This window comes from Crinia signifera, chromosome 3 (genome assembly GCF_055691185.1).
Source record: "Crinia signifera chromosome 3, ASM5569118v1, whole genome shotgun sequence".
In the NCBI taxonomy this organism is placed as follows: domain Eukaryota; kingdom Metazoa; phylum Chordata; class Amphibia; order Anura; family Myobatrachidae; genus Crinia; species Crinia signifera.
The window spans coordinates 264273166-264300898 of NC_139219.1; the positions used below are offsets into that span (position 1 = coordinate 264273166).

The 27733-nt window shown below is 43.0% G+C and overlaps 1 protein-coding gene across 4 annotated transcripts in view; it reads right to left on the minus strand.

Annotated features, from left to right (window-relative positions):
• SLC9A9 (solute carrier family 9 member A9) overlaps nucleotides 1–27733 on the minus strand; it is a 690054-nt gene that overhangs the window by 464530 nt on the left and 197791 nt on the right. For all 4 annotated transcript variants that reach the window (XM_083178000.1, XM_083177999.1, XM_083177998.1 and 1 more), the window contains exons 7-8: nucleotides 6274–6412; nucleotides 485–590 (exon numbers count right to left, since the gene is read on the minus strand). In XM_083178000.1, the coding sequence (XP_083034126.1) occupies nucleotides 485–590; nucleotides 6274–6412 (245 nt within the window). The remainder of the gene's footprint in view (nucleotides 1–484; nucleotides 591–6273; nucleotides 6413–27733) is intronic.

A 27733-nucleotide genomic window follows, 5' to 3' on the forward strand; every position in this document is an offset into this window, starting at 1 on the left:
TCTCAATATTACAGACAACATATTGCATAAAATTCCATCAAATCAATTTAAATGAGATCAGTCTCAAATCATAAAACAAATGTCATAAAAGGCATACAAATAATAATAATAATTAAAAAAAAAAAATGAAATACAGACTTGCTTTATGACTGCCTGAAGCAGTGGACTGGCATTATGAAACGTGTAGCAGGTTTCCAGGGATTTGAGGTATTATTTTGTTGATTTATTGATATTCACCCCTCACAGTTTGGGAGATGCATTTGCTCTGTAAGCTGCGGACTAGAATGTCCCTTTTTTGTGCATGACCCAATGCTGCTTTATTATGTATTCTTGTTGGTCTACTGCATGTTGTTTATGATGTTATGAATTCCCCCACCAAAAAAAAAAAAAATCATCTGCACTAGAGTATCAGAATTAACACATACAAAATATCTGTTATTTCAACTGTTATAAATTGTTCATCTTCATATGAACCCTATAGTACCTGTGAGTCCTGCTGCTTCTGCAGATAGGAAGGCGCTCCAAGACAACAGGAAAAATAGTCCCATCTCTAACATAGGGAACTCGCACAACTTTGTGAATTTTGTCAAGTGACAAAAACTTATTAAGGAAAAAACAGTCTTAAAATGTGGATTATTTAGACATGGATACTTTTCTCTAACAAGCTTATTGGTTAAAAAACTAAGCTTTTCCAGATAATGGAAAATGTTAACATCTGGGTGCTAATTACGCAACAAAAATAATTGTCATCAAAGCATAGAGATTGTACCACAGAGCAAATAAAATCAGTTTATCATATATTCAGGCATGGCAATGCTGCTACTGTGGCTTTGATGAGAATCTCCACAAGTGCAGGGTCTACATTATGATTCACAGCCACCAGAGATGGTTTTGCCCCCATCACATTGAGCAAATCCTTGTTACTGTACATTGCAGCACACAGGGGGGAGGGGGGGGGGGGGGTTTGGTTAACTCCTTCTGTCAAATTCCTTCTTAAATGGACAAAACCATTTGCACTGCAGATGGGGTAGATGTTACTTGTGCAGAGGGAATGAGAATTGGGTAGGGTTTTTCTTCAAAGTGAGATCTATATTGCAGTGTAAAAATAAAGCAGTCAGTATTTTCCCTTCACAGAAACAAAATAACTCACCCAAATCTAATTCTCTCTGCACATTTTACATCCCCCCCCCTGCAGTGCACATGGTTTTGTCCATCTAAGAAGTAATTTGCCAGAAGGAGTGAACCAGAATAAGGCCCACTATGAGGTCAACTAGCAGTGTAGCATCCAATGTGGGTGGAGAGTTTATAGACTGGGGGTAGGAGCACAGCTACAGTATGGAAACGGAGGTGTAGCTGTGCTCCTGGAAATGGAGGAGCAGAGTCCACATGCATACAGTAGAACGCACTCTGGTGAGGCATATTTTTGCACACCAAATTATGTGCACAAGTAAAGTGGAAGGAAAGCCTAAATACAGTATAGACACATTTTAATGTACACATATAAAACAACAAACAGTGTAATTATTTTAAAAAAAATGAGTCGCTCATCTGAACCCAAGGCATGCTATGGGCTTAACCGCTAGGACATTTGGGATACTGTACCGCAAGCCTATCATCTCATTCACACCTGATGCAGGAACACGGAAGCCTTATGTAATTAGGTGGCCGGTAAATGCTAATGGCATGCTGGGCTATGCTCGGGGTGTGTCACAATGTACGCAAAATTATTTAATTAAAAAAGTGGGAAAGACAACCCACCAGCATGCTCCGGCAAGTGGTGCACCTACTACACCTGGCGTATCCTGGTATTTTTTTCTAACAACCATGTGGTGTTCTTGGAATTATCAGGTTGACTTGTTGGTCTCAACAATTGTTGCTTTAGGTTTGGAGCCTTCTTGTATGCCATCATTATCCTTTGTTGTATCAAATTGTTCTATCCCCTTCCCTCAATGCAGATTCCCGGCTTGCAGCAGTATATGCAAAGATATGGTCCTATAGTGTGCCTACCTCACTGTTTTGACATGCTTCCATTCAATGTTTACATACATAGACATGTGACCAATCTTTAGCCAATGGATGGATGTGGCAGGTTTGGACATGTGACTAGATCACGTGACTAGTCCTTTGTACCTGATGGTATGGAAGTGACATCATGCGTTCCACACTGTGGAACGCATATCAGCGGCAGGAGTATTAACTCCCCTTATAAGCAGGGCCCCAGGCAGCATTTCCCTGTCCCCAGTTCCCTGCAAGATTTGTTTATTCCTTGATTTAACCTGATGTCTGGATTTGCTGTTTAACTTCCACTGCCATGAGAAAGGTTCCCAGAGACCGAAAGTCGACAGGCTATCATTTACTAATAAAGCTGAATGTTGAGAAATTGGTGTTCCAACTATCCACAAACTCTTCATCTCCCACTTTTTTAACCTTCTCGCCACCACTGAAACTTGTGCTCCTCCTCTTACACTACCCTCCCTGCTGCCCTTTCCTATGGAGGCCTCTCTTTTACCTGCTCGGTCAGACCTGATGGCCGCCAGGGTGGAGGAGTGGGCAGCCTTCTCTCCCCCAACTGCACCTTCCACATCATTCCACCTGAGCCCTCCCTCACATTCTCCACCTTTGAGATACACACTATCCGCCTCTTCTACTCCATTCACCTTGTAATTATGATCTATTCCCCCCAGGCCACTGCTCCCCTTTCTTTGATAACTTTGCTGCATGGCTTCCACACACTCTTTCCTCCAACCTCCCCTCTATCACCCTTGGTGACTTTAACATTCCTATTGACATCATTAAGGCTGCCTCCTCTATTCTTCTTGCCCTTTCCGCCTCCTTTGAACTTTCTCAATGGACCTCCACCACTACTCATAATCTCGGACACCAACTTGACCTAGTCTTTATCCACCATTGTAATCTCTCTGATTTCTCTAATTTTTCCTTCCCACTCTCTGACCACAAACTTCTTTCTTTCACCCACTCATCATCCCCCCCCCCCCCCCCCCCCCGACCCACAGTCACCAGACTTGATCCTGCTATCCTGTCTCCCTGGAGACTGCCCCAACCAGGATGCCTCTTATAACTTTTCTCTTACCTCTGCTCTCAACATTGTGGCCCCCCTCTATATTGTCCCTCCCCAACTATGGCACAAAAACTAACATGATTTTTACAAAAATGTGCACGCTCAGCTGAACTCCTCTGGAGGAAATCTCACTCTCTGAAAGACTCCATTTTAAGTTTTTTCTCCTCCTCCAGTGCTGCTCTCTCTCCCTTGTCAAACCATCTTTTTTCAAATCACTCATCTCTAGTCCTCCAGTCTCCACAGTCTGTTTGAAACTTTCAACACTCTCCTTTGCCCTCCTCCACCCCTCCTCCCATCATCCCTCACTGCCACTGACTTTGCCTCCTTCTTCCACTCTAAAATTTAGAAAAGTCATCATAACTCCTCCCATCCCCCTATGCTACCCACCCCAATCATCCTCCCCCTCCAACTATGCAACTCAATCCTCCATCTGACTCACTACAGATGAGGAAGTCCACTAACTCATCGCATCCTCTACCTGTCCCTTGGACCCCCTCCCATCTCCTCCATTCCTTCTCCCCCACTGACTGCTCCCACCTTGCTCACCTCTTTAACCTATCCCTTTCTATTGGTACTGTATGTTTCCCTCACCCCTAAAACATGCTATGGTCTATTCTTTAAAAACCCTTTATTTACCACAAGCTACCACCCTATCTCTCTTCTCCCATTCACCTCTAAACTACTTGAACAGCTGGTTTACAGGCATCTCACCAGCTACCTCTCTGACCACTCTATCCTTGATCCCTTTCAATCTGGCTTTTGCCCACTGTACTCCACTGAGGTTGCCCTGGTGAAAGTCACCAATGACCTATCAGCCAAAACCAGGGGCCACTTCTCTCTGCCTATCCGTCTGGACCTCTCTGCTGCCTTTGACACTGTGGATCACCCTCTCCTCCTCCACATACTTCAAAACATTGGCCTCTCTGGCATGGTCCTTGACTGGTTACTCTTACTTCTTCAACCATTCCTTCTCAGTCTGGCACCACCTCACCAACTTCCATCATTCCTGTATGTGTCCTTCACGTTTCCATCCTTGGCATCCCTCTGTTCTCCCTGGACTTCTCTTCCCTGGGTGCACTCATTAACTCCTTTGGCCTCCAATACTACCTCTCTGCTGATGAGACACAAATCTACCTCTCCTCTACTGATTTGTCCCCCAGAGCGCTCTCTCAGGTTTCCAACTGCCTCTCCACCATCTCCTCCTGGATGTCTGAGCACTCTCTGAAACTCAATTATGGACAAAACTGAACTCATTGTAATTCCCTCACCTAGAGTTACACCCCCTACTAATATCTCTATCACTGTTAACAACAGTCATCTCACCCGTTCCCAACTCTGCTGCCTGGGTGTCACTCTTGACTCCTCCTTCTCCTTTGCACCCCACATCCAAGCTCTGGCCCATTCTTGTCAGTTCCAGTTATGCGACATTGCTCGTATCAGGCATTTTTAGATCCCAAAATGCAACTAAACTTATCATCCACTCACTGGTTGTCTCACGGCTCAACTACTAATGATCTCCTCACTGGCCTTGCTTGCTCCCAGCTGGCTCTTCTCCAATCTGTCCTTAACTCTGCAGCCAGGCTTATCTTCCTCTACCACCACTCCACTTCTGCCACTCCCCTTCAACGAAATCTGCACTGGCTCCCATTCCCCTACAGAATCCTCTTCAAACACCTCACAATAACATACAGGGCCATCTCTAATTCCATTGCTCCCTATATCTCCAACCTCATATCCATTCATACACCTTCCTGCCCTCTATAGTCGGCCGACGACTGTCTCCACTGCTCCACCCTCATCACTGCTTCCCTCACTATAGTTCAGAACTTTTCCCATGCTGCACCGATTTAGTGGAACGCACTCCTTTGCTCCATTAGACTCTCTCCGACCTTGCAAAGCTACAAATGGGCTCTGAAAACTCAACTATAACCTAGACCTAAGGCTGGTCCTTCGACGCTCTGTCTCATGCCTTGACCATCTCTGCCTGCTTACATCCTGCTATCAAGCCACCTCCCACCTCATGTACTCTGTCTGTCTCTCCATCCTAATAGATTGTAAGCGCCTCAGAGCAGGGCCCTCTTCCCTCCTGTTGTCAAAGCCCTCTTCTCTTCACATTTCACTCACAGCTCTCCCATACTCAAAGAATTAACAACCCTCTTTGTCCACATACTCATCTTCATCTTTGGCCACCAGCCTCTAGTAGTGCGTTGATCCCTTAGGGGAATTGCTGTTTTTCCCTTAGGGGAATTGTCTGTATTTATATATTACTGTGGGCATCTCTGCACTGCTATAACGGTTACGTTATCTGAGGGTGAGAGTGCAGGTTTTCGTTGTATACATATATACACACACACACACACACACACACACACACATATATATATATATATATATATATACACAGTGCATTGCTTTTATACTGTAAATCTGGTACATTATCATATATGCTCTAGCATTATTTACTATATATATTTAGCAGAGCGCCTGTACCATGCTCTAATGCAGGGGTCTTTAACCTTTAAGATAGTAAACTACAGATGGTGCCATGCTCATTCACATGGCTCTCAGCGTGCCAAACGGCGGGATGCGGCGCAAATGAGGCAAGCATGCAAGTGACGCTCATGTGCCCCATTCGTGGCAATAGATGCATGAGCATATGAGACACTTGCACGTCCATGCCACAGCTATCGGCACGCCGAGACAGTTGTCTCGCTGCGTCGGCGCTATAGATGAGTGTGGCTCCATCTGTATACTGCGGTATTTAACACAGCCCCCATAAAGCACTGCCCTTCAAAGATAGACAGGACAGCCACCATAGAAATCACAGCCCCTCATAAAGCACAGCCCCTCATAAAGTACAGCCCATAGATAGTTGGCACAGTTCCCCATAAATAGCACAGCCACCTCAGATAACCAGCACAGCCCCCCATACTCAGCACACAACCCCCCCCCCCCCCCATAGATAGTCAAAATGGCCCCGTACAGAACTTGTCTGACTAGCTATGTGGCTACTGGCCCCACCCACTCCAGAGACTGGTCATACACCTAAACATGGGCCCCTACCACTGCATTCCTCTGATGGACCGTTCATGCTCCAGCCACTACTACAACACTACTGCAAGCACTACGAACATATAATTAGTATTTATCAGGATTCTAGAAATACTTACATATAATGTATACAAAAAGGATATTAGAGCTGTGACAACAGCATAAGCTGATCCAATAGCAAAGGAACCAGCAAATATTCCCAGGAAATTCCCGACACATTGGAAGAATGTGGCTGCATCAAAGACATTTGGGTTCTCCTTTGGGCTGTAAATGGATATAGAGCTAAAAAAAAAAAAAAATATGAAGACAACATTAAAATTACCCTTACAGATGTCAGTTGGAAACAAAGAGTGAAGATACAGTATTCAGAAAACATAAAAAAATTAGGTAAAAAACATTTTACAGTAGAACGCTCTGTAGGGCAGAATGTTTGTGCATGTTACTGTGTGATGAAATAAAGCGCCCCTTGGGAATGGCTATATGGACATTTAAAGATAATTTTCACCATCTCTTAATATTTCAACAGGATGACTATTCACAGGGAGATCACCAACCTCTACCAAGAGAGGGACAGATGTAGGCCTTATAATTCTATATGAAACCTGTCATTTACGATAAAGTCTGACAGTTCAGATAACGCCCCATCAAATAAGATGAATAAACAAATTTCAGACGTGTAAAGGGAAATCCTAGAGCTCTACAAAAACTTGATAGAATTAATATAATCATCAGTAAACGTAGGTCATCCTCGCTTTAATAAGCTCACTAGCACCCTAATAAAAGAGGTGTTCACATTTCCAAAACAATGGTCCGGATGTATTGCGGTGCGAGTCCGGCAGCTGTGCTAGATGCCGGCAGAACTCAGAGGTTTTTCAAAGGGTCAGTCATTTTCAAGGAGTGATTTTGCCTTGTAAATAACTGCCCCTTTAAAAAACCTCAGAGTTCGGCTAGCGTCCAGCAACCCCGCCAAATTCGCAATCAGACGCCAGATTTCCATTTCCAGTACTGTCTGCTGATCATCAGGCAAGAACAACCCATACTACAGAATGTAATAAGAAGTCCAGACAAGTGGAGGCGTTCTAGTGATCACATCCTGGCAATTAGCAATTATTATGGTAAATCAATTGACATGTGTGCTGTTTATCAGTTATCCTATAACCCAAATTAAAAAGTGATTATATGAATAAATTAGCTGTAAACAAGAATCTGATGCATTGAGTTATATTTTGGCCTTCAAAAATGTATGAAATGCGTATTTTAATGGCATTTGTGAACTATGGTATTATTTCTGATAATGTTACACCAAGAACAAATTCTAGGCATGATAGGAGTGAAGGTTTTATAACTGAACTGATGATTATAAAACCATTAAAGCATGTACTGTTACAATCTCACAATGATGGTGAGACAGTGCCATGATGTGAATTGTTTTTTATATGCGGGCCAATAGGTTTAGTTTATTTCCTGTGGGGGCCAATGTGTTTTGCCTTGTGGAATCTTATGGTGTGCCTTGCCAATTTTAAAATCTTATTTAGTGTGCCACAAGGTAAGGTAAAGGTTGAAATTCACTGGTGTAGCCATATCAGCTTACTGATTCACCAACCATTATTTCTGTATAAAGAAGTGAAGTTGTGCTCGAAACATGCAAGAAAATGGATTGCTGCTGATTTCAGGGGATATATACTACAAATATCCAAACTACAACACGTGGAAAGGGAGGAAAAGAACTCTGCGCATATCCTCCCCAAATACAGAAATAAATGTAATAATATATAAAAATATTGTATGTTTATCAAAAGGTATTTATTTAAAACACAATCCCATGTATCTATAACACAAAAACTTTATCAAAATATGGACATATATAATAAAATCCCTAAAAGCGGTATACAGATACATGGCGGATAAACACACAAAGGATAAACAGTAAAAATAATAATGATAAAAAAGTTATAAAATAAACTGAAATAAAAATAGAAAATTTATTAAATGAATAAAAGCATATATAACTTGCTAACAAAATCAATTTTGTATGTATAGACGGTCACAGGTTTGGTGACCCATATATAGTCCGTTCCGTATAAAATAGTCTGCAGCCTTTTAAACGTAGGCTGATATAAAGACTGTGGGACAGATGCAGAAAGCTTGACAAGTGATAAAATGGAGAGTGATAAACATCCAGCCAATCAGCTCCTACCTGCTATGTCATAGACTGTTTCAAAAATGTCAGACAGGAGCTGATTGGTTGGCTGTTTATCACTCTCCATTTTACCACTTTTTGAAGCTTAGTGCATCTGGCCCTGTATTTGTTCCCACACATTGTTGGTTAAGTAACTATTGTATCAGCTGCCCCAGTCTTAATGACCCCTCTAGAATGCATTCATTTTATGAGAGCACCATAAAATTATTTAGGAAAAAATACATTCAGCAATGTTCAATTCCAATGTAGACTGTTACGGAATCCACTATATATCATCACCTTGTCTGTACATGCAGGATGACAGGATTGTTGACCAGACGGAGTGCGCATCCATGACAATATTTAGAATACTGTACACACTAAAATATATTTTATGTAATGGCTGATTACTTAATTTTATAATTTGTTTCAGAATTTCTCAATGAGCAATGTCTGGCCTAGGGGGTACCAAGAAAAACATGTTGTTAACCTGATCTGCAGAGATTCAAAAACCTTTTGGAACCATTGTGCAAGGGGGTGGGAGAAATAACTACATTGGGCAGTATTCAATGCACCGGCGAGGGGGTTTTCTAAGGCGGGGATTGCTTATTTTCGGCAAGAAAAAGTCATTCTCGCCATCAAACCCCCTCGCCATATTAAATGCTAGGGAGAAATCATTGCCTTAATCAGTGAGGTTTCGCCGCAAATGCAGTGAGTCTGCTGCATTTTAGCCCCGTCCCCAAATCGCGGACCCGCGAATTGTCTCCTTTGCCTGCTATGGGGGCGGGGCTTGGTGACATCCACCACGTCCTGCCCCCTGACATGCTGCAGTCTGGTCTCCTCTCCGGGCTTCTCCCGGATAGGAGAATGAAAAAGTAGGCAAGTATGATTTACTTGGGTGTAGGTTAATAATAGGGAGCATTTTATTAGAGAACTGTATTTCCCTGGGTACAGCCCTGTGATACGTCAGCATTCTGCTGATAAGTATAACATTTTACATAAATCCCAAACTAAAAGATAAATCTGAGCTATGATGACTATTATTCATGATCTGGTAGAATAAGGAAGGTATGAAACATTTATTCAGGAGGAATTTCGCTGGGAACTTGTTTCTAGCATCTGCAGTACTGAAGGTGTAAGTAAAATGCAGCAAAAACAGACAGCTTTGCATTATTTATCTGCCATATGTCTTCTGTGCTGTTTGGAATTTATAAAGGCCCTTGTTATTATGTAGCCCCAGGCAATCAGAACAAATAATAACACAAAACATTGCAAGCATTTCATAAATAGAATCGTCCTTGTTACACAACAAGCTGTTACATTTTTTCTTAGGCAACTATTTCACCAGAGAATATATAAGCTGCTGAAGCCGCTACATATGTACATTAGCAATTTAACCCCTTCCCGACATTTGACGTACATTTACGTCATGGTCGGGAAGCACTTCCCGACACATGGCGTAAATGTACGTCATGGATTTAAACTGTCACCGCGTCTATAGACGCGGTGACAGTTTCAACATGTCTGCTGTCCCTGACAGCAGACATGTCCGTGCATGCCCAGGGGGGGCTGCGATGCCGCCCCCCCGTCGGCGATCGCTGTGATTGGCTGTTCAGTGTGAACAGCCAATTACAGCGTTTTCCTGTGTCACCGGCGAATAACGTTCGCCGGTGACACGGGATCGGAGGTGATTGGTGCTGTAAAGTACAGCACCAATCACCGCGGGGTGTAAGGGTGACACTGGTGTCACCCCACCTCACCCCGCCCGCCCCCAAAGGCCGTGATTGGTCCGTCGGACCGACGGACCAATCACAGCCATGGAGGGGGGTTTAAACTAACGGTGACTGCACTGCAGACGCCATTCCGGTCTGGAATAGCGTGCAGTGCGGTCACCGTGCCACCTGCCACCATATACTGACCAGAACCTTGCTCCATACTTACCTGATCACTGCTTCATCGCTGCTTGATCACTTGCCTAGTAGTGTGCTGGATGCTTCCTGGATCCTGTTGCTACTTGTGCCTTCCTGTGCTGTGAAATTGTGCTGCTGCAGTGTAATAGCTAGATAGAGAGATAGATAGAGAGAGATAGAGAGATAGAGAGAGATAGAGAGAGATAGAGAGAGAGATAGTGTCAGAGAGTGCTATATTTGTGCTGCTGCAGTGTGATATAGTTATAGATAGAGAGAGAGAGATAGAGAGATAGAGAGAGATAGAGAGAGAGCGATAGATAGAGAGGCCTAGTGACAGAGTGCTATATTTTGTGCTGCTGCAGTGTGATAGTTATAGAGAGATAGAGAGAGATAGAGAGAGAGAGATAGAGAGAGATAGTGACAGATTGTGCTATATATTTTTTATATAACTGACTGCTGCCCCCTCCTTTTGTGCTGATCAGTATAAATTAACTGATCAGCAACTTTTTGGGGGCGCAGGTTTTTTTTTATATATAGATATACCTGTCAGTGCTGCTGCTGTAGTGTCATAGAGTGATAGATAGTGATAGATAGTGAGAGATAGAGAGAGATAGAGAGAGATAGTGACAGAGAGTGATAGAGAGTGTATATTTTGTGTCTGCTACCCCCCCTTTTTGGGGGTGCAGGTTTTTTAGTGTCCTAGAGTGATAGATAGTGAGAGATAGTGACAGAGAGTGACAGAGAGTGCTAAATTTTGTGTCTGCTGCCCCCGCCGCAACTTTTTTGGGGGTGCAGAGGTTTTTTTTTTTTATATATATACCTGTCAGTTGCACCAAAGGTTGTGCACCTGCTGCACCTCACTGGTAATCAGTGTCGCATCACTGATCACCTTTTTTTTTTTTTGTGAGTGCTGTGGGGTCTTTTTTTAATTTTTTTTTTACACACACTGTGATTTTGTGGGTGTCCTGTGGCCACTGTGCGCTGATCAGTGACGTACATCACTGATCAGCTTTTTCGGCACAGGGTTGATCTATTTTTTTTTTTTTTTTGATCAAATTCCTGTTGCCTTTGAGCGCTGTTCAGTGACAGACGTTACTGACCAACATCTGTGCTCAATTTTTGGCGCAGGACCTTTTTTTTTTTTTTTTTTAACCCCTTCAATTTTTTATTTTTAACCCCTTCATTTTTTTTTTTTTTTTATTGGTATAAAGTATTTTTTTTTTTTCTGCACTACATACACACTACATATCCCCCGGGTTGAAATAAAGTTTGTACCCCCCCCTACACTATACACGTGTTGAAACATTTCACTACCAGTAACACAAAAATAAAAATGGCATCCCAAATGTCCTCCCAAATGTCCTCCCAAATGTCATCACAGTCATCCAGAAGAATGTATTCAGCGGAGGAGGCATATGCCCTGCTTGCTTCTGACTCTGACACAGCCAGTGATGCAAGCAGGGAATTTGAAGGATTCGCCTTAAGCTCCTCTTCCTCCTCTGATGATGAGGGACCCCCTCATAGACGCCCCCGTAGAGCAGCTGAGACCCCCCCCCCAACAATTGATCTCGTATGGACCCCACCACCAGACAATTTTGAGCCCCAGGTTCCTGAGTTTTTGGCCATGCCAGGAATCCAATTTGATTCCACAGGTCTCAGAGAAATTGACTTTTTCAAATTACTTTTCTCTGATGATTTTGTAAATTTAATGGTGGACCAAACTAATTTATATGCCCAGCAGTTTATTGCTCAAAACCCCACGTCATCATTTGCTAGGTGGACCCCTGTAGATGCAGTAGAGATGATGACGTTTTGGGGTCTGGTGTTTCATATGGGCATAGTAAAAAAGCCAGAAATTAGGCAATATTGGAGTACAGATGTTCTGTACAGTACTCCATTTTACCGTATGGCCATGACCCGGACTCGATTTGAGACAATTCTTAAATTTATACATTACACCGATAATGCACAGTGCCCACCCAGAGATGATCCCACCTTTGACCGGCTATTCAAAGTCAGGCCGGTCATTGATCATTTCAGTGCCAAATTTGAAGAGGTGTACATCCCTGAAAAATTTATTTGTATCGACGAGTCCCTTATACATTTTAAAGGAAGGGTTAAATTCCGCCAGTACCTTCCCAGTAAGAGGGCAAGGTATGGCATAAAAATGTATAAACTGTGTGAAAGCACCTCAGGGTACACCCACAGGTTTAGGGTTTATGAAGGGAAGGATTCAAGAATTGAACCGCCAGAATGCCCCCCCTCCCTCGTAGGTGTTAGTGGGAAAATTGTCTGGGATTTAGTGCACCCCTTCCTGGATAAAGGTTATCACCTCTATGTGGATAACTTTTACACTAGCATCCCCCTGTTTAAGGCCCTTGGTTCAAGAGGTACAGCAGCTTGCGGTACTGTGCGCAAGAACCAAAGAGGCCTCCCAAAAACGCACATTGCCCAAGTAATGAGAAGGGGTGAAAGCAGGGGAATATGCAACGAAAATATGTTGTTGGTCAAATATAAGGACAAGAGGGATGTCCTTATACTGACAACAATTCACGGAGACAGTACCACCTCCGTCCCTGTACGAGGTACCAGTACCCACACCTCAAAACCTAATTGTATCCTGGATTACAATAGGTACATGGGCGGAGTGGATCTTTCAGATCAGGTACTGAAGCCGTACAGTGCCCTGCGGAAAACAAAAATCTGGTACAAGAAGGTGGCCGTGTATATCATCCAGATGGCACTGTATAACGCTTACGTGCTATTCCGTTCTACCGGCCAGAGGGGGACATTTATGCACTTTCAAGAGGAAGTCATAAAGGGCCTAATATTTGGGAACCAGCAGGCAGAGGGCCCCAGTACTTCTAGTACTGGCCCCCGTATTGTACCAGGGCAGCATTTTCCTGATGAAATCCCCTCCACTGGAAAAAAGGGCAGGACACAAAAAAGGTGCAAAGTTTGCTATAAAAAGGGAATAAGAAAGCAAACTATTTTCCAGTGTGACACTTGCCCCGACAAACCCGGCCTATGTATAAAGGAGTGTTTTAAAATATACCACACATCTATGGAATATTAGGTTCATAATTTCACCGTGCTTCGGGGGTCTTGCTAATGCCACATAGCACCCACCATTCATTCCACCAGAATCTGAGCCGCAAAATCCAAAAATCACTCCTTCCCTTCTGAGTCCTGCCATGCACCCAACTGGTATTTTTTGGTCACATGTGAGGCATTGCCGTACTCGGGAGAAATTGGGGCACAGATTTTGGGGTGCTTTGTCTCCTTCATTCCTTGTGAAAATGAAAAATTTTGAGCCAGAACTGCATTTTTGTGTAAAAAAATGTAATTTTTCATGTTCACTGCCCAGTTTTATCAAAATTGGTGAAACCCCTGGGGGTTTGAAATGTACACTATACCCCTAGATGAATTCCCTGAGGGGTGTAGTTTGCAAAATGGGGTCACTTGTGGGGGGGTTCCACTGTATTGGTGCTTTGGGGGTCTTGCTAATGCGACATAGCACCCACCATCATTCCACCAGAATTTGTGCTGCAAAATCCAAATATCACTCCTTCCCTTCTGAGTCCTGCCACTTTTTGGTCACACATGAGGCATTGCCGTACTCGGGAGAAATTGGGGCACAGATTTTGGGGTGCTTTGTCTCCTTCATTCCTTCTGAAAATGAAAAATTTTGAGCCAGAACTGCATTTTTGTGTAAAAAAATGTAATTTTTCATTTTCACTGCCCACTTGTATCAAAATTGGTGAAACCCCTGGGGGTTTGAAATGTACACTATACCCCTAGATGAATTCCCTGAGGGGTGTAGTTTGCAAAATGGGGTGACTTGTGGGGGGGTTCCACTGTATTGGTGCAACATAGCACCCACCATTCATTCCACCAGAATCTGTGCTGCAAAATCCAAAAATCACTCCTTCCCTTCTGAGTCCTGCCATGCACCCAACTGGTATTTTTTGGTCACATGTGAGGCATTGCCGTACTCGGGAGAAATTGGGGCACAGATTTTGGGGTGCTTTTTCTCCTTCATACCTTCTGAAAATGAAAAATTTTGAGCCAGAACTGCATTTTTGTGTAAAAAATGTAATTTTTCATTTTCACTGCCCATTTGTATCAAAATTGGTGAAACCCCTGGGGGTTTTAAATGTACACTATACCCCTAGATGAATTCCCTGAGGGGTGTAGTTTGCAAAATGGGGTCACTTGTGGGGGGGTTCCACTGTATTGGTGCTTGGGGGGTCTTGCTAATGCGACATAGCACCCACCAAAATTCCACCAGAATCTGAGCTGCAAAATCCAAAAATCACTCCTTCCCTTTTGAGTCCTGCCATGCACCCAACTGGTATTTTTTGGTCACATGTGAGGCATTGCCGTACTCGGGAGAAATTGGGGCACAGATTTTGGGGTGCTTTTTCTCCTTCATACCTTCTGAAAATGAAAAATTTTGAGCCAGAACTGCATTTTTGTGTAAAAAATGTAATTTTTCATGTTCACTGCCCACTTGTATCAAAATTGGTGAAACCCCTGGGGGTTTTAAATGTACACTATACCCCTAGATGAATTCCCTGAGGGGTGTAGTTTGCAAAATGGGGTCACTTGTGGGGGGGTTCCACTGTATTGGTGCTTGGGGGGTCTTGCTAATGCGACATAGCACCCACCAAAATTCCACCAGAATCTGAGCTGCAAAATCCAAAAATCACTCCTTCCATTTTGAGTCCTGCCATGCACCCAACTGGTATTTTTTGGTCACATGTGAGGCATTGCCGTACTCGGGAGAAATTGGGGCACAGATTTTGGGGTGCTTTTTCTCCTTCATACCTTCTGAAAATGAAAAATTTTGAGCCAGAACTGCATTTTTGTGTAAAAAATGTAATTTTTCATGTTCACTGCCCACTTGTATCAAAATTGGTGAAACCCCTGGGGGTTTGAAATGTACACTATACCCCTAGATGAATTCCCTGAGGGGTGTAGTTTGCAAAATGGGGTCACTTGTGGGGGGGTTCCACTGTATTGGTGCTTGGGGGGTCTTGCTAATGCGACATAGCACCCACCAAAATTCCACCAGAATCTGAGCTGCAAAATCCAAAAATCACTCCTTCCCTTCTGAGTCCTGCCATGCACCCAAATGGTATTTTTTGGTCACATGTGAGGCATTGCCGTACTCGGGAGAAATTGGGGCACAGATTTTGGGGTGCTTTGTCTCCTTCATACCTTCTGAAAATGAAAAATTTTGAGCCAGAACTGCATTTTTGTGTAAAAAAATGTAATTTTTCATTTTCACTGCCCACTTGTATCAAAATTGGTGAAACCCCTGGGGGTTTGAAATGTACACTATACCCCTAGATGAATTCCCTGAGGGGTGTACTTTGCAAAATGGGGTGACTTGTGGGGGGGTTCCACTGTATTGGTGCAACATAGCACCCACCATTCATTCCACCAAAATCTGTGCTGCAAAATCCAAAAATCACTCCTTCCGTTCTGAGTCCTGCCATGCACCCAACTGGTATTTTTTGGTCACATGTGAGGCATTTCCGTACTCGGGAGAAATTGGGGCACAGATTTTGGGGTGCTTTTTCTCCTTCATACCTTCTAAAAATGAAAAATTTTGAGCCAGAACTGCATTTTTGTGTAAAAAAATGTAATTTTTCATTTTCACTGCCCACTTGTATCAAAATTGGTGAAACCCCTGGGGGTTTGAAATGTACACTATACCCCTAGATGAATTCCCTGAGGGGTGTAGTTTTCAAAATGGGGTGACTTGTGGGGGGGTTCCACTGTATTGGTGCTTGGGGGGTCTTGCTAATGCGACATAGCACCCACCAAAATTCCACCAGAATCTGAGCTGCAAAATCCAAAAATCACTCCTTCCGTTCTGAGTCCTGCCATGCACCCAACTGGTATTTTTTGGTCACATGTGAGGCATTGCCGTACTCGGGAGAAATTGGGGCACAGATTTTGGGGTGCTTTTTCTCCTTCATACCTTCTGAAAATGAAAAATTTCGAGCCAGAACTGCATTTTTGTGTAAAAAATGTAATTTTTCATTTTCACTGCCCACTTGTATCAAAATTGGTGAAACCCCTGGGGGTTTGAAATGTACACTATACCCCTAGATGAATTCCCTGAGGGGTGTAGTTTTCAAAATGGGGTGACTTGTGGGGGGGTTCCACTGTATTGGTGCTTGGGGGGTCTTGCTAATGCGACATAGCACCCACCAAAATTCCACCAGAATCTGAGCCGCAAAATCCAAAAATCACTCCTTCCGTTCTGAGTCCTGCCATGCACCCAACTGGTATTTTTTGGTCACATGTGAGGCATTTCCGTACTCGGGAGAAATTGGGGCACATATTTTGGGGTGCTTTTTCTCCTTCATACCTTCTGAAAATGAAAAATTTTGAGCCAGAACTGCATTTTTGTGTAAAAAAATGTAATTTTTCATTTTCACTGCCCACTTGTATCAAAATTGGTGAAACCCCTGGGGGTTTGAAATGTACACTATACCCCTAGATGAATTCCCTGAGGGGTGTACTTTGCAAAATGGGGTGACTTGTGGGGGGGTTCCACTGTATTGGTGCAACATAGCACCCACCATTCATTCCACCAGAATCTGTGCTGCAAAATCCAAAAATCACTCCTTCCCTTCTGAGTCCTGCCATGCACCCAACTGGTATTTTTTGGTCACATGTGAGGCATTGCCGTACTCAGGAGAAATTGGGGCACAGATTTTGGGGTGCTTTTTCTCCTTCATACCTTCTGAAAATGAAAAATTTTGAGCCAGAACTGCATTTTTGTGTAAAAAAATGTAATTTTTCATTTTCACTGCCCACTTGTATCAAAATTGGTGAAACCCCTGGGGGTTTGAAATGTACACTATACCCCTAGATGAATTCCCTGAGGGGTGTACTTTGCAAAATGGGGTCACTTGTGGGGGGGTTCCACTGTATTGGTGCTTTGGGGGTCTTGCTAATGCGACATAGCACCCACCAAAATTCCACCAGAATCTGAGCTGCAAAATCCAAAAATCACTCCTTCCCTTCTGAGTCCTGCCATGCACCCAACTGGTATTTTTTGGTCACATGTGAGGCATTGCCGTACTCGGGAGAAATTGGGGCACAGATTTTGGGGTGCTTTGTCTCCTTCATACCTTCTGAAAATGACAAATTTGGAGCCAGAACTGTATTTTTGTGTAAAAAAAATAATTTTTCATTTTCACTGCCCAGTTGTACCACAATTGGTGAAACCCCTGGGGGTTTGAAATGTACACTATACCCCTAGATGAATTCCCTGAGGGGTGTAGTTTGCAAAATGGGGTCACTTGTGGGGGGGTTCCTAACTTTTAGCATCTTATGGTGCCTAGAAACCTACATGGTGCCTAAAAAATAATCTCATAAAAAGGAGGCTCCAAAATCAAGTAGGTGCTCCTTCTATTATGAAGCCTGTGGTTTGGTCACCGTGCACACTAGGGCCACATATAGGATATTTATGAAAACAAAAGAATTGGGGGAATCAATTTTCAGTCACATTTCTCTAGTAAAATGTACTGTGTTCCTTAGAAAAATGTATTAAAATTGCAAATCTGCAAAAAAAAAGAAATTTTGAAATTTCACCTACACTTTGTTTTAATTCCTGTGAAACACCTAAAGGGTTAACAAACTTCCAAAATGCTGTTTTGAATACTGTGAGGGGTGCAGTTTTTGAAATGGCATCATTTATGGGGGTGTCTCACATACAAGTCCCTCAAAGTCACATCAGAACTGAACTGGTCCCTAAAAAAATCAGTGTTTGAAATTTTCTTGAAAATTTGAGAATTTGCTATTCATATTGTAAGCCTCCTAGTGTCCCAAAAAATTAAAAGGAAGTTGAAATAATGATGTCAACATAAAGTAGACATATGGTCTATGTTAGTTATTCACTATTTTGAGTGGTAAGATTATTTGTCTCACAAGCAGAAAATTTAACATTTTGCAAATCGCTAAATTTTCCATTTTTTCACGATATTTTGGTATTTTTCACAAAAAAACACAGACTGTATCGACCCAAATTTACCACTAATTTGAAGTACAATGTGTCACGAAAAAACAATCTCAAAATCACTGGGATAAGTAAAAGCAAAAAAAAGTTATCCCCACTTAAGTGAGACATGTCAGATTTGAAAAAAAGGGCTCTGTCAGGAACGCAAAAACTGGCTCTGTCAGGAAGGGGTTAAAGAAGGACAGCACGGCTTAAAAGCATAAGAAATATTTGCTTCATCTTGTCCCATTCAGAATACAGGTCCTGATTGTCCTGACTAACACAAGCTTATAAGTCCATTCCTACAACAGACCGTGGGTAATAAAGACATACAGTATTTGCTCTTACCTAATGTCATTAAGAAAACTGTCTGGACAAACTGAGTCTGTGCTGTGGCTCGTGTCTCAGCAAACAACCAGCAATGGACCCAGAAAAAGACCCTACCAGCAACAGCTTATGTCCGACTGGGTCAGGGACAATATAGCATGTAAAGTTTAACTCATCCATAATGTCCATCAGTCTTTGCTTGTTCAGTATTGGACTTTAGGCCTGATTCAGTCCTGCTCGCTAGGCTGCCAAGCGAGCAGGTAAACGCAGCCCCGTCGAACGCATGCCCCCGGTGGCCGGATCCCCTTGGTGCGCTGCAAGTGGATGTGTATGTTTACAGTCAGCAGTATAGGAATACCGGTGGTGTCCAGAGTTTAATGGTGCTGGCGGTGTCCTCAATGTGGATGATGACTGTGTTCTCACTTCGCGGTTGCCAGTGGTTTTAACAGTACAGCGATGCCAGCTGAGGCATAGTTCTCAGACAGGACCAGAGGCAGAACTCTGGGAGGCAATGGAGTCATCTGCCGCCGGGCTCCTGCCCTCAAGGGGGCACCTCTCCACCACTGCCAGTTTAAATCCATTTATTGAAAGCCATCAAAATCTTTTCTGTGGCTGAGTTCTGAAATATATGTGTTCTCCCTCTCTTTCTGTATATACATACAGTATACAATATATATTTCATAACAGGCTATAAATATTTTCAATAATGTGTGTGTGTGTGTGTGGGGGGGGGGGGCACCAATATTCTACTTGCCTCCGGGCAACTGGGACAAACTTACGCCACTGGACAGGACATAACCACAAACCCACGCTCCCTTACATACTGTAGGTCGCTCCCCTTTCACACATGGCAAAGCCGCACACAAGGGCCCAGAGTTACAAATCATGCATGTTGGGAGGTTTGGATTGACTGAGGCTTCTAAAAATGAAAGCTAGCGATAGTGGCTAAAGAAACTGATAGCAGGAACCTGATTATTAAATTTTAGAAGCTTGTGTACATCTACCCCAAGAACTCTTCCCACTCCAGTTGTGCAGTTAGTGGTAATCATTTTTTTTTAAATGCACTTTTTTGTTTGTTTTGCTACAGAACCACACCAAAGTGCTTAACATTTTTATCTAACACATAGATTAATATTAAGTAGCCACAGTGTGTATAGCTCAAAAGACTGCTGAACCCATCAAACATGGCAGAACAGTGCAAACCTGAAATAAATTTTCCCAGCAAAATAAATTTACATTGCATCCTGCAGAGGTACATACAGTACATAAGCCATCTGCCTATGTTACATGATATTAGCACTAAGTTTGGCTCATACATTTATGTACAGTATAAGTGCCAAATAGCAAATCACTGGTGGCACCCCAAGTTCCTCCAACATGGTACTACAAGGGTCATCATAGTTTGACAGGCAGCAGCGCCAGCAACTAGAAGCTCCTCCGATTCATGGGTGCAAAAGTGGCCAAAGAAAGGGGGTGGAACTACATGGTCATGAGGGGGCAGCGCTAAAGAGACCAGGGCTGCAGAGGAAGAGGATCCAGATCAAGCCAGCCAGATACTATGTAAGTGGAGGGAAAGAGAGTGAGTGAAAGTGTCTGTGTGTGGGTGCTATGTGCGTAAGTGGTGCTTGTCCCGCAGGCAGATTCACAATTTGAATAACTGCACATGCGTATAGATCACATGGCACATGCATGATCCAGAATAGCAACAGAAATATATATTTGGAGGTGGTAAACTGACGTTTTCTGGGAGTGCCCCAAAAAAACGTAGGCATGCCCAGGCATTTTCAGGGAGGGTCTGTGACGCCATGCCGGTCTTGATCAGCCTATCTCTGTTGCAGAATTGTGGAAGGGTCAGACTTACACAGAGGAGGAACCTACCATTGGTGCAGCAGGTGAATTGCACTGGGGTCCCTAAGGATTATGGGGCGCATTGCTGGCACCCACTGCTATTTGGCATATTGTGATCTTGGGTTGGAATGAAGGAGAGGGGCCCATATTAAATGATTGAACCTGGGCCAACTACTTACAAGTTCCGTCACTGTTTGCACAGACTGGAAAAAGTCTTCCTTCTGATGAAACTGCTGGTGTGATAGCAGAGAAACGCATTAAGGACTCTTTGGGGGTATTTCTACACATACCCCCAACATTCAGCAAACCTGATTGATCAACACCTTCACTGTGCTGGAGGAATCTCCTCTTGCCGACCTTTATATTGCTAAAATTGCCGTGTTATACTTCACCCACCACTACAACCCTTTGACATACCTGACGTTACCATCCTGGAGCAGGAGAGAGGCGGCTCGCTCCCTGCCTATTACGTCACCGGCAGTCCGTCAACAGGCGACAGTTGCCGTGCAGGTGTAGCTGGAGCTGCCAGTGCACCTTCAACATCATTGCCGCTGCTGCCGGACAGTGTGTCTGTGGGTATTCTACATCGCTTCCCCTGTTGGTCGACAGCCCACAGGAAAGACCACTGGGTCTAATACAACTGAGCAACAACTATTCTAATAAATTATTTGCATAAACCAACTGCCACATTACCAAGTTGGGACAGTGCTGGCTAATCGACAGTTTTACCGGAGATAGACACCAAATTATCTGGGGTGAGATATCATTTCAATTAAAGTATGATACACTTTAAATGAAGGTGGTTCCCAGGAACATTAACTAAATAATATTTCTTGGAACAGTTTTTGCTGAATGAAATCAGTATGGTATACTAAATGATATCAGTCTAGGTCATTCATCGGGAGTGTGTCTACCCATTAATTTTATATATATATATATATATATATATATATATATATATTGTAAGACAGTGGCAGGGAAAGTCATAGACGGCAGGTACTTTTCCCCTAGAATCCTGTCTTATGGCATATAGACTGCAGGCTATTTCAATCTGTGTGGTAAGCTCCGGCTTACAAAGGGTGTTCTGTCCTGGGCTGGTAATCAGGAGAACACCTGATTCTTTAAAAAGGAGTCAGCCCTCTCCTTAGGGCTCTCTCTCTCCCTGGGTGTTGGAGGCAGTAAGCTGCTGCTAGAGAGAGACAAGGCTGTAAGTACTGCATTACTTGATCTATATCTGCTGTATGCGTCCAGTGTCACATAGTGTGGCCCTGGTATAGAGAGGGACGTTTATTCTGTTTAGTTAGAGCTCAGACGAGCAGGTTTTTGTTTTCTGTTTTGCCTGAAGTGTAAAGGCTGTTGTTAGTTTCTTGCTCTGAGTGCTGCAATAAAACTCAGGCAAGCCCTGTTTTGGACCCAAGCCGTGATGTCACTGTCTAAGTCTGTGCCAAATCCTCACCTGTGCCTACCCGTTTGATGCTAAAACCCCACAATATATATATATATATATATATATATATATATATATATAGTCTGTCTTTATTTTTATGTACTTATATACTTTTAGATATCCTATGGAATTGAATTGAAAGTTTATGCATTACTAATTATACAGTTGTGTGGCGCTCTCTCTTTTATATATACATATACCGGGCTAAAATTAAAATCAATTACAATTGTATATATTATTATTTGTTTAGACTGGAAAAAGTGTTCATTGGTTCAAGAACTGCTTATGGATGTGCAACAGGATAGTTGATAGTGATATATTTCGTAATTCACAGGGTGGGTTTTCTTTCTCTCTGAGCGGCAGCAGTCATCTACAAATCTGCAGATGAGCAAACAGGTCTGAATAAGGTCTTATGTGCGTAAGTGGTGCTAGTTCTGTGGGCATTATGCGCATAAGCAGCTCTACTTCTGTGTGCATTGTGCATGTAAGCAGCACCACTCATTAGGACAATATGTGTGAAAACGTCACTACAACTGTGGGCATTATGTGTTTAAGCAGTGCCACTCCTGTGTCATGGCTTCATAGGGTAGGGGCATGGCCACATAGTAGTACCAGTTCATATTACATCACACAGTAGTGTCCACCATACAGTAGTACCACTTGTAAACATTGCGCCAGGTAGAGTATTGCTGCTAACGTACATAATGCCCACAAGAATAGTGCTGCTTCCACACTAAATGCTCACAGTAGTAGCGCACATAATGCCAACAAGAGAAGCGCCGATTTCGCACACATTGCCCACTTTACTAGTGCCGCTTACACACACACAATTCCCACAGGAGTAGCGCCACTTGCACACACAATGCCCACAGTAGTAGCGTCATAATTCCCTCACAAGTAGAAACGCTTATCGGCAAGTGCATACACAATTGATGATCATAGACATGACGAGGGGTAAGGGAGCAGGGGCTATACTGAATTCCGCAGCATAACCTTCCCTAACAATGTTTCCAGTCAGATCTGGAGATGCAGAAGACCTCGCTATTGTGACTCTAGGGGTTTTATAGAATTACTCTGGGGTTTCCTGACAGTGTGCATGTGGTGGAGGGGGGGAGACAGTCTGTGCAGTCTACCTGTATGTAAATAGTCATTGGTCCTGGAATCCCGACTGTTCAAATGCACAACAGTCAGGAGGATCCCAACTGACAGGGGCTATTCTCCCTCGTCGGGGTCCACATGCCCCATAGAGTGAGAACAGATCCTGTGGCAAAAGCAGGAAGCCACTGCTTGGAACCCAAAGCAAGGTACTTCTTTAAGCTCGCCCCCTGTCAGAGTACCGGCTGTCTAGATTCCGATGCCGGTATACTGGCCATCAGAATCCCGACTGTCATACAGTCATATCACACCCCAATACATGGGCAAGTACTAGTTGAGTTACAAAAAAGCTTTAGTTTTTGTTTAGTTTAATGTACTGATCACTTTTTCCCTGTAAGAGACTGATGTCATTCATTGTGTTATTGATGAGAAACAGTTAATGTTTTTAATGAGATCTAAGCAAGTTGCTGACAATGTTAATGTGTCTAGATTTGTGGCATGATATAAATTCTTTATCACCAGCAATACACAAAAGAAAGGAGGCTCAGTTTTCTGCAACAAAATCCACGAAAATTTACATTATTTTGTCTCCAAGGTTTATGCAATAGCTGCTTATAATTAATTTTGACAATATTAGTATTCAGTATACACTGACCTATGACTAAATAAAATGATTTTTTTTTAAACGGCTTTACAGGCAGATTTCACAGCTGCAAATGGAATATTCTGGACAAAATTAATAAGTTCTAAACACTGTGCATTTCCCTAAAAGGCTTATTGGCAGTTTCAAACGTTATAGATTTTTTATTTCTTCATTCTCGGAAACGACCGACTTTTTCTCCCAACGGAATTTCGAACAAATCCAACTGGGAAATATGCTTATTGCCATTTTCAAAAGACGACAATTTTCTGAGCTGGCAGTGTCATTTTAGGATGTAATGCGTCAAATCAAGTTGCATTATTCATGTCACCAGGGGAACCACAGACATCTACTGTCTCAGAAATTCAGAGGCTGACAAGTGATAACAGCACAAATGGCTCAGTCTGCATGTCTCACATAAGCAGTAACTAATGATACTAGGCTGTTATTCTAAGGGGTGGGGTGGGGGATGACGACAAATATATCACCTAAAATAATATGCCATACATGCAAAAATGAAAACAGGGATGGGTGTATTTACATTATTGACTGTGAAAGCAAAGTTACAGAAAAATACCATACTCGTATACTGTATGTGTATAGCACCTTACAGAAAAATTAAAAAGTCTATGAAGTGATGAATGCATAATGTATTTTAATAGGAAGAACTGTGGGGAACAGAGGGGCAAAATTTTTAACCCTTTCAAGTTCAACTTCTAGTCAGGCCCAACAGCCCTAGCGCTAGTAGCAGATCCAACGGTGAGCCACTTTAAAATAAGAACATTAACATCGTTGAATTGCAAAAAAAAAAATTTGGACAGCAAAAGGTTAAGCCTGGTCAAGTGATAAATTGGGCGGTGATAATCAGCAGCTAGTCAGCTCCTAACTGACATTTTCAAACCCAGTCTGTAACTTGACAGTTGGGTGCAGATTGGCTGATTCTAAGTGTTCTCATTGGCCACTTTATCACATCATCAGGCTTAATAAATCTGCCCCAGAGTGACTCTTGTTTGCCAGCATCGTGATGGCTGGTATCACGAACCCAACCCATATACACATATTCGTGCAACAGTCACAATACCTGACTGCTTAAAATACAGAAGAGGCCGCACAACTAACCTAACCATCGCACAACCCCCCCCCCCCCTTACAGCAGTCTGACCATGTTGCGAAAGGTTAGGACTGCTGTTTGGATATAGCAAATATGTATTTATCTTTCTAAGGATGATATTTATCAAAGCAAGGAGAGAGATACAGTTGTAACAGGTAAGGTAGTCAACAATCTGCTCTTATTTTTCAAAAATAACTAGTGACATTTGAGGTGGAAGCCTGGAACTCATTTCTCTACGATCTTTGATATATCCTCCCTAAACATCTCCAATATATACTTTTCAGTTCATTGAGTTTCACCTTTCCAAACCAGCAATAGGATGACTCTATTATACATAGGTGTTCATAGCAGAGTGAAGACAGAATTTTGCTATATCTAATACAGTATGTCACTAAACATACCACATACTGCAGAACAATATTCAGAGCCAGGGGGTGGCAAGAGGGCACAGCAAGTACCTGATCCCCCAGTCAGACAGAGGCTAAAGCAAACTCAAGAGTCATCAGCAAAAAAACAAACAAACCTCATACTGTACCTCTACCTCATCTTAACCCTGGGTATTAAGGGTTATATACCCATTGATTTCTGTCTGTTGTCGCCATAGAGATAAGTGTGCCCATCTAAGGTATAACTATCATAGATACAGGGAGTGTCACTGCTATAGTGCCCAGAGCTGAGGGGGGCCCATCTTCCACATCAAAATAGTATGTGCTATATACAGTTTTCCACATTAATAGTTATACTATAATGCCTTACACTACAGAATGCATAGCAAGTGGGTTATAATGCAAAGATGGCCTCCATCCTGGCTTCAATAACCTCATGCTCTCCATCATACAGTATTGTACAAGCAAGTTAGCAAAATGTTATACTTCTGTTGGAAACAAGTGTGTACAGGCTTGAGGATTTAGGGCTGTGCAGCGTAATGAAGGGCCAATGTACCACCACTCTAGTATGTACCTACACTTAGGGGGGAATTTAATAAAGCTTCTAACAATGGAAATAGGTGAGGCTGCTGATAGCAACCAATCAGATTCTATAAACAAAGAAAATAACCAGCGCAAATAATTTAAGGTGTGACGGTTTCTTTCAAATAAAAATAATTTAATTAAATAAGATGCAAAACATACATATGAAATTTGGACACATATAAAAATTGATTGTTAAATTAAAAAAATGAATATGAGTCCCCCTTTAAGACACTATTGAACTCCTATATCCAGGATAAATATGCACAGGGAGGGATGTCTCTATTATATAGCAGCAATATATTACCAGGTGCCCGATATCCAGATGATTCTTGCAGTAGTAGCAGATGAATTCTGGTGAATTGTCCGGTAAACCTGGGTGAAATGGGATAGTTGCTGCTGGTCCAATCCTTTGTAGAAATGAGATGATGGATGACCAGGTAGATATATTGGGGACTCATATTTATTTTGTAATATGTAACAATTAATTATTATATGTGTCCAAATGTTATATGTATGTTTTGCATCTTATTTTATTCAATTATTTTTATGTGAAAGAAACCTTCACACCTTGAATTATGTGAGAACACAGCCAGCGCTGGTTATTTTCTTTGTTTATTGTATACTTTTTAGGGACTGACTATCCCTTAACCAGCCGCAGTTAGCAGCGCACCCTATTATCCTTTATATACTTCTTTACCAATCAGATTCTGTCTTTCATTTTCTAGGATGACATTCACAAATGATAGACAGAATCTGATTAATTGCTATGAGCAGCATCACCTCTTTTCATTTTTAGAAGCTTTAGTAAATTTAGCCCTTAGGACAGGGGTGTCCAAACTTTTTGCGACGAGGGACAGTTTTGGTGAGGTGAAAATGTGGGGGGCCGACCATTCAGTCTGACATTCTTTGAATCATTAATCACATCAGAATGGTCCCCCACTCTGCCCCCATTCACTTTATGTATCCCAGCCTGCCCCTTCCCTGTATATTCCCCTGCTTGGCCATCCTTCTCTGTATGTCCCCCAGCCTTCTCCTCCTTCACTGTATGTTTCCCACTCTGCACCCATTCACTCTGTCTCCCAGCTTGTCCCCCCTTCTCTAAATGTCCATCACTGCCTCCATTCACTGTATTTCCCAAAGCTTGACCTTCCATTCACTGTATGTCCCCCAATCTGCCCCCATTCACTGTATGACTCTCATTCACTGTATGACTCCCATTCACTATGTTCCCTACTCTGCCCCCATTCACTCTATGTCCCACAGCCTGCCCCCCTTCTCTGAATGTCCATCACTGCTTCCATTCACTGTATGTCCCCCAGCCTGACCCTCCTTCACTGTAGGTTTCCCAGCCCCTTGTGTGAGCCAGAGGACGGAGAGGCAAAGCAGGAACGGTACTTGTGTACAATCACGGCTCCCACGATCATCGTATAGGAAAAAAAACGCATTGCATGCGATCGCATGTGATTTTTAACACAAATGCATCCAAATGCATTGAAATTAGTATCAAACATGTTCAATGGCCCCCAAATGTCATTTTTGAGGCTGTACCACCCCCACTATCAACGTGAACCCAAAGCGTGGCGAACGCAGCGAGCCCGCGAGGAGCGGCAGTACGCGTCCTATGACCTTTTCATACCCCCACTATCCACGTCGGCGTGGAGTTGAGAATAGAAAGTGTGGCGAGCGCAGTGAGCCACCGAGCCCGAATTGTGGCAAGCGCAGCGAGCCCCGCGAGGGTACACGGATACCTTCACAGGTATCCGCGTCCCCTCGCGGGCTTCACAGGTGTCCGCGTCCGCTCGCCACGCTTCGGGCTCGGTGGCTCGCTGCGCTCGCCACACTTTCTATTCTCAACTCCACGCCGCCGTGGATAGTGGGGGTATGAAAAGGTCGTAGGACGCGTACCGCCGCCGCTCGCCACGCTTCGGGTTCGCATTGATAGTGGGGGTGGTACAGCCATTGAACATGTTTGATACTAATTTCAATGCATTTGGATGCATTTCTGTTAAAAATCGCATGCGATCGCATGCCACTACATTTGGCATGCGATGGGAG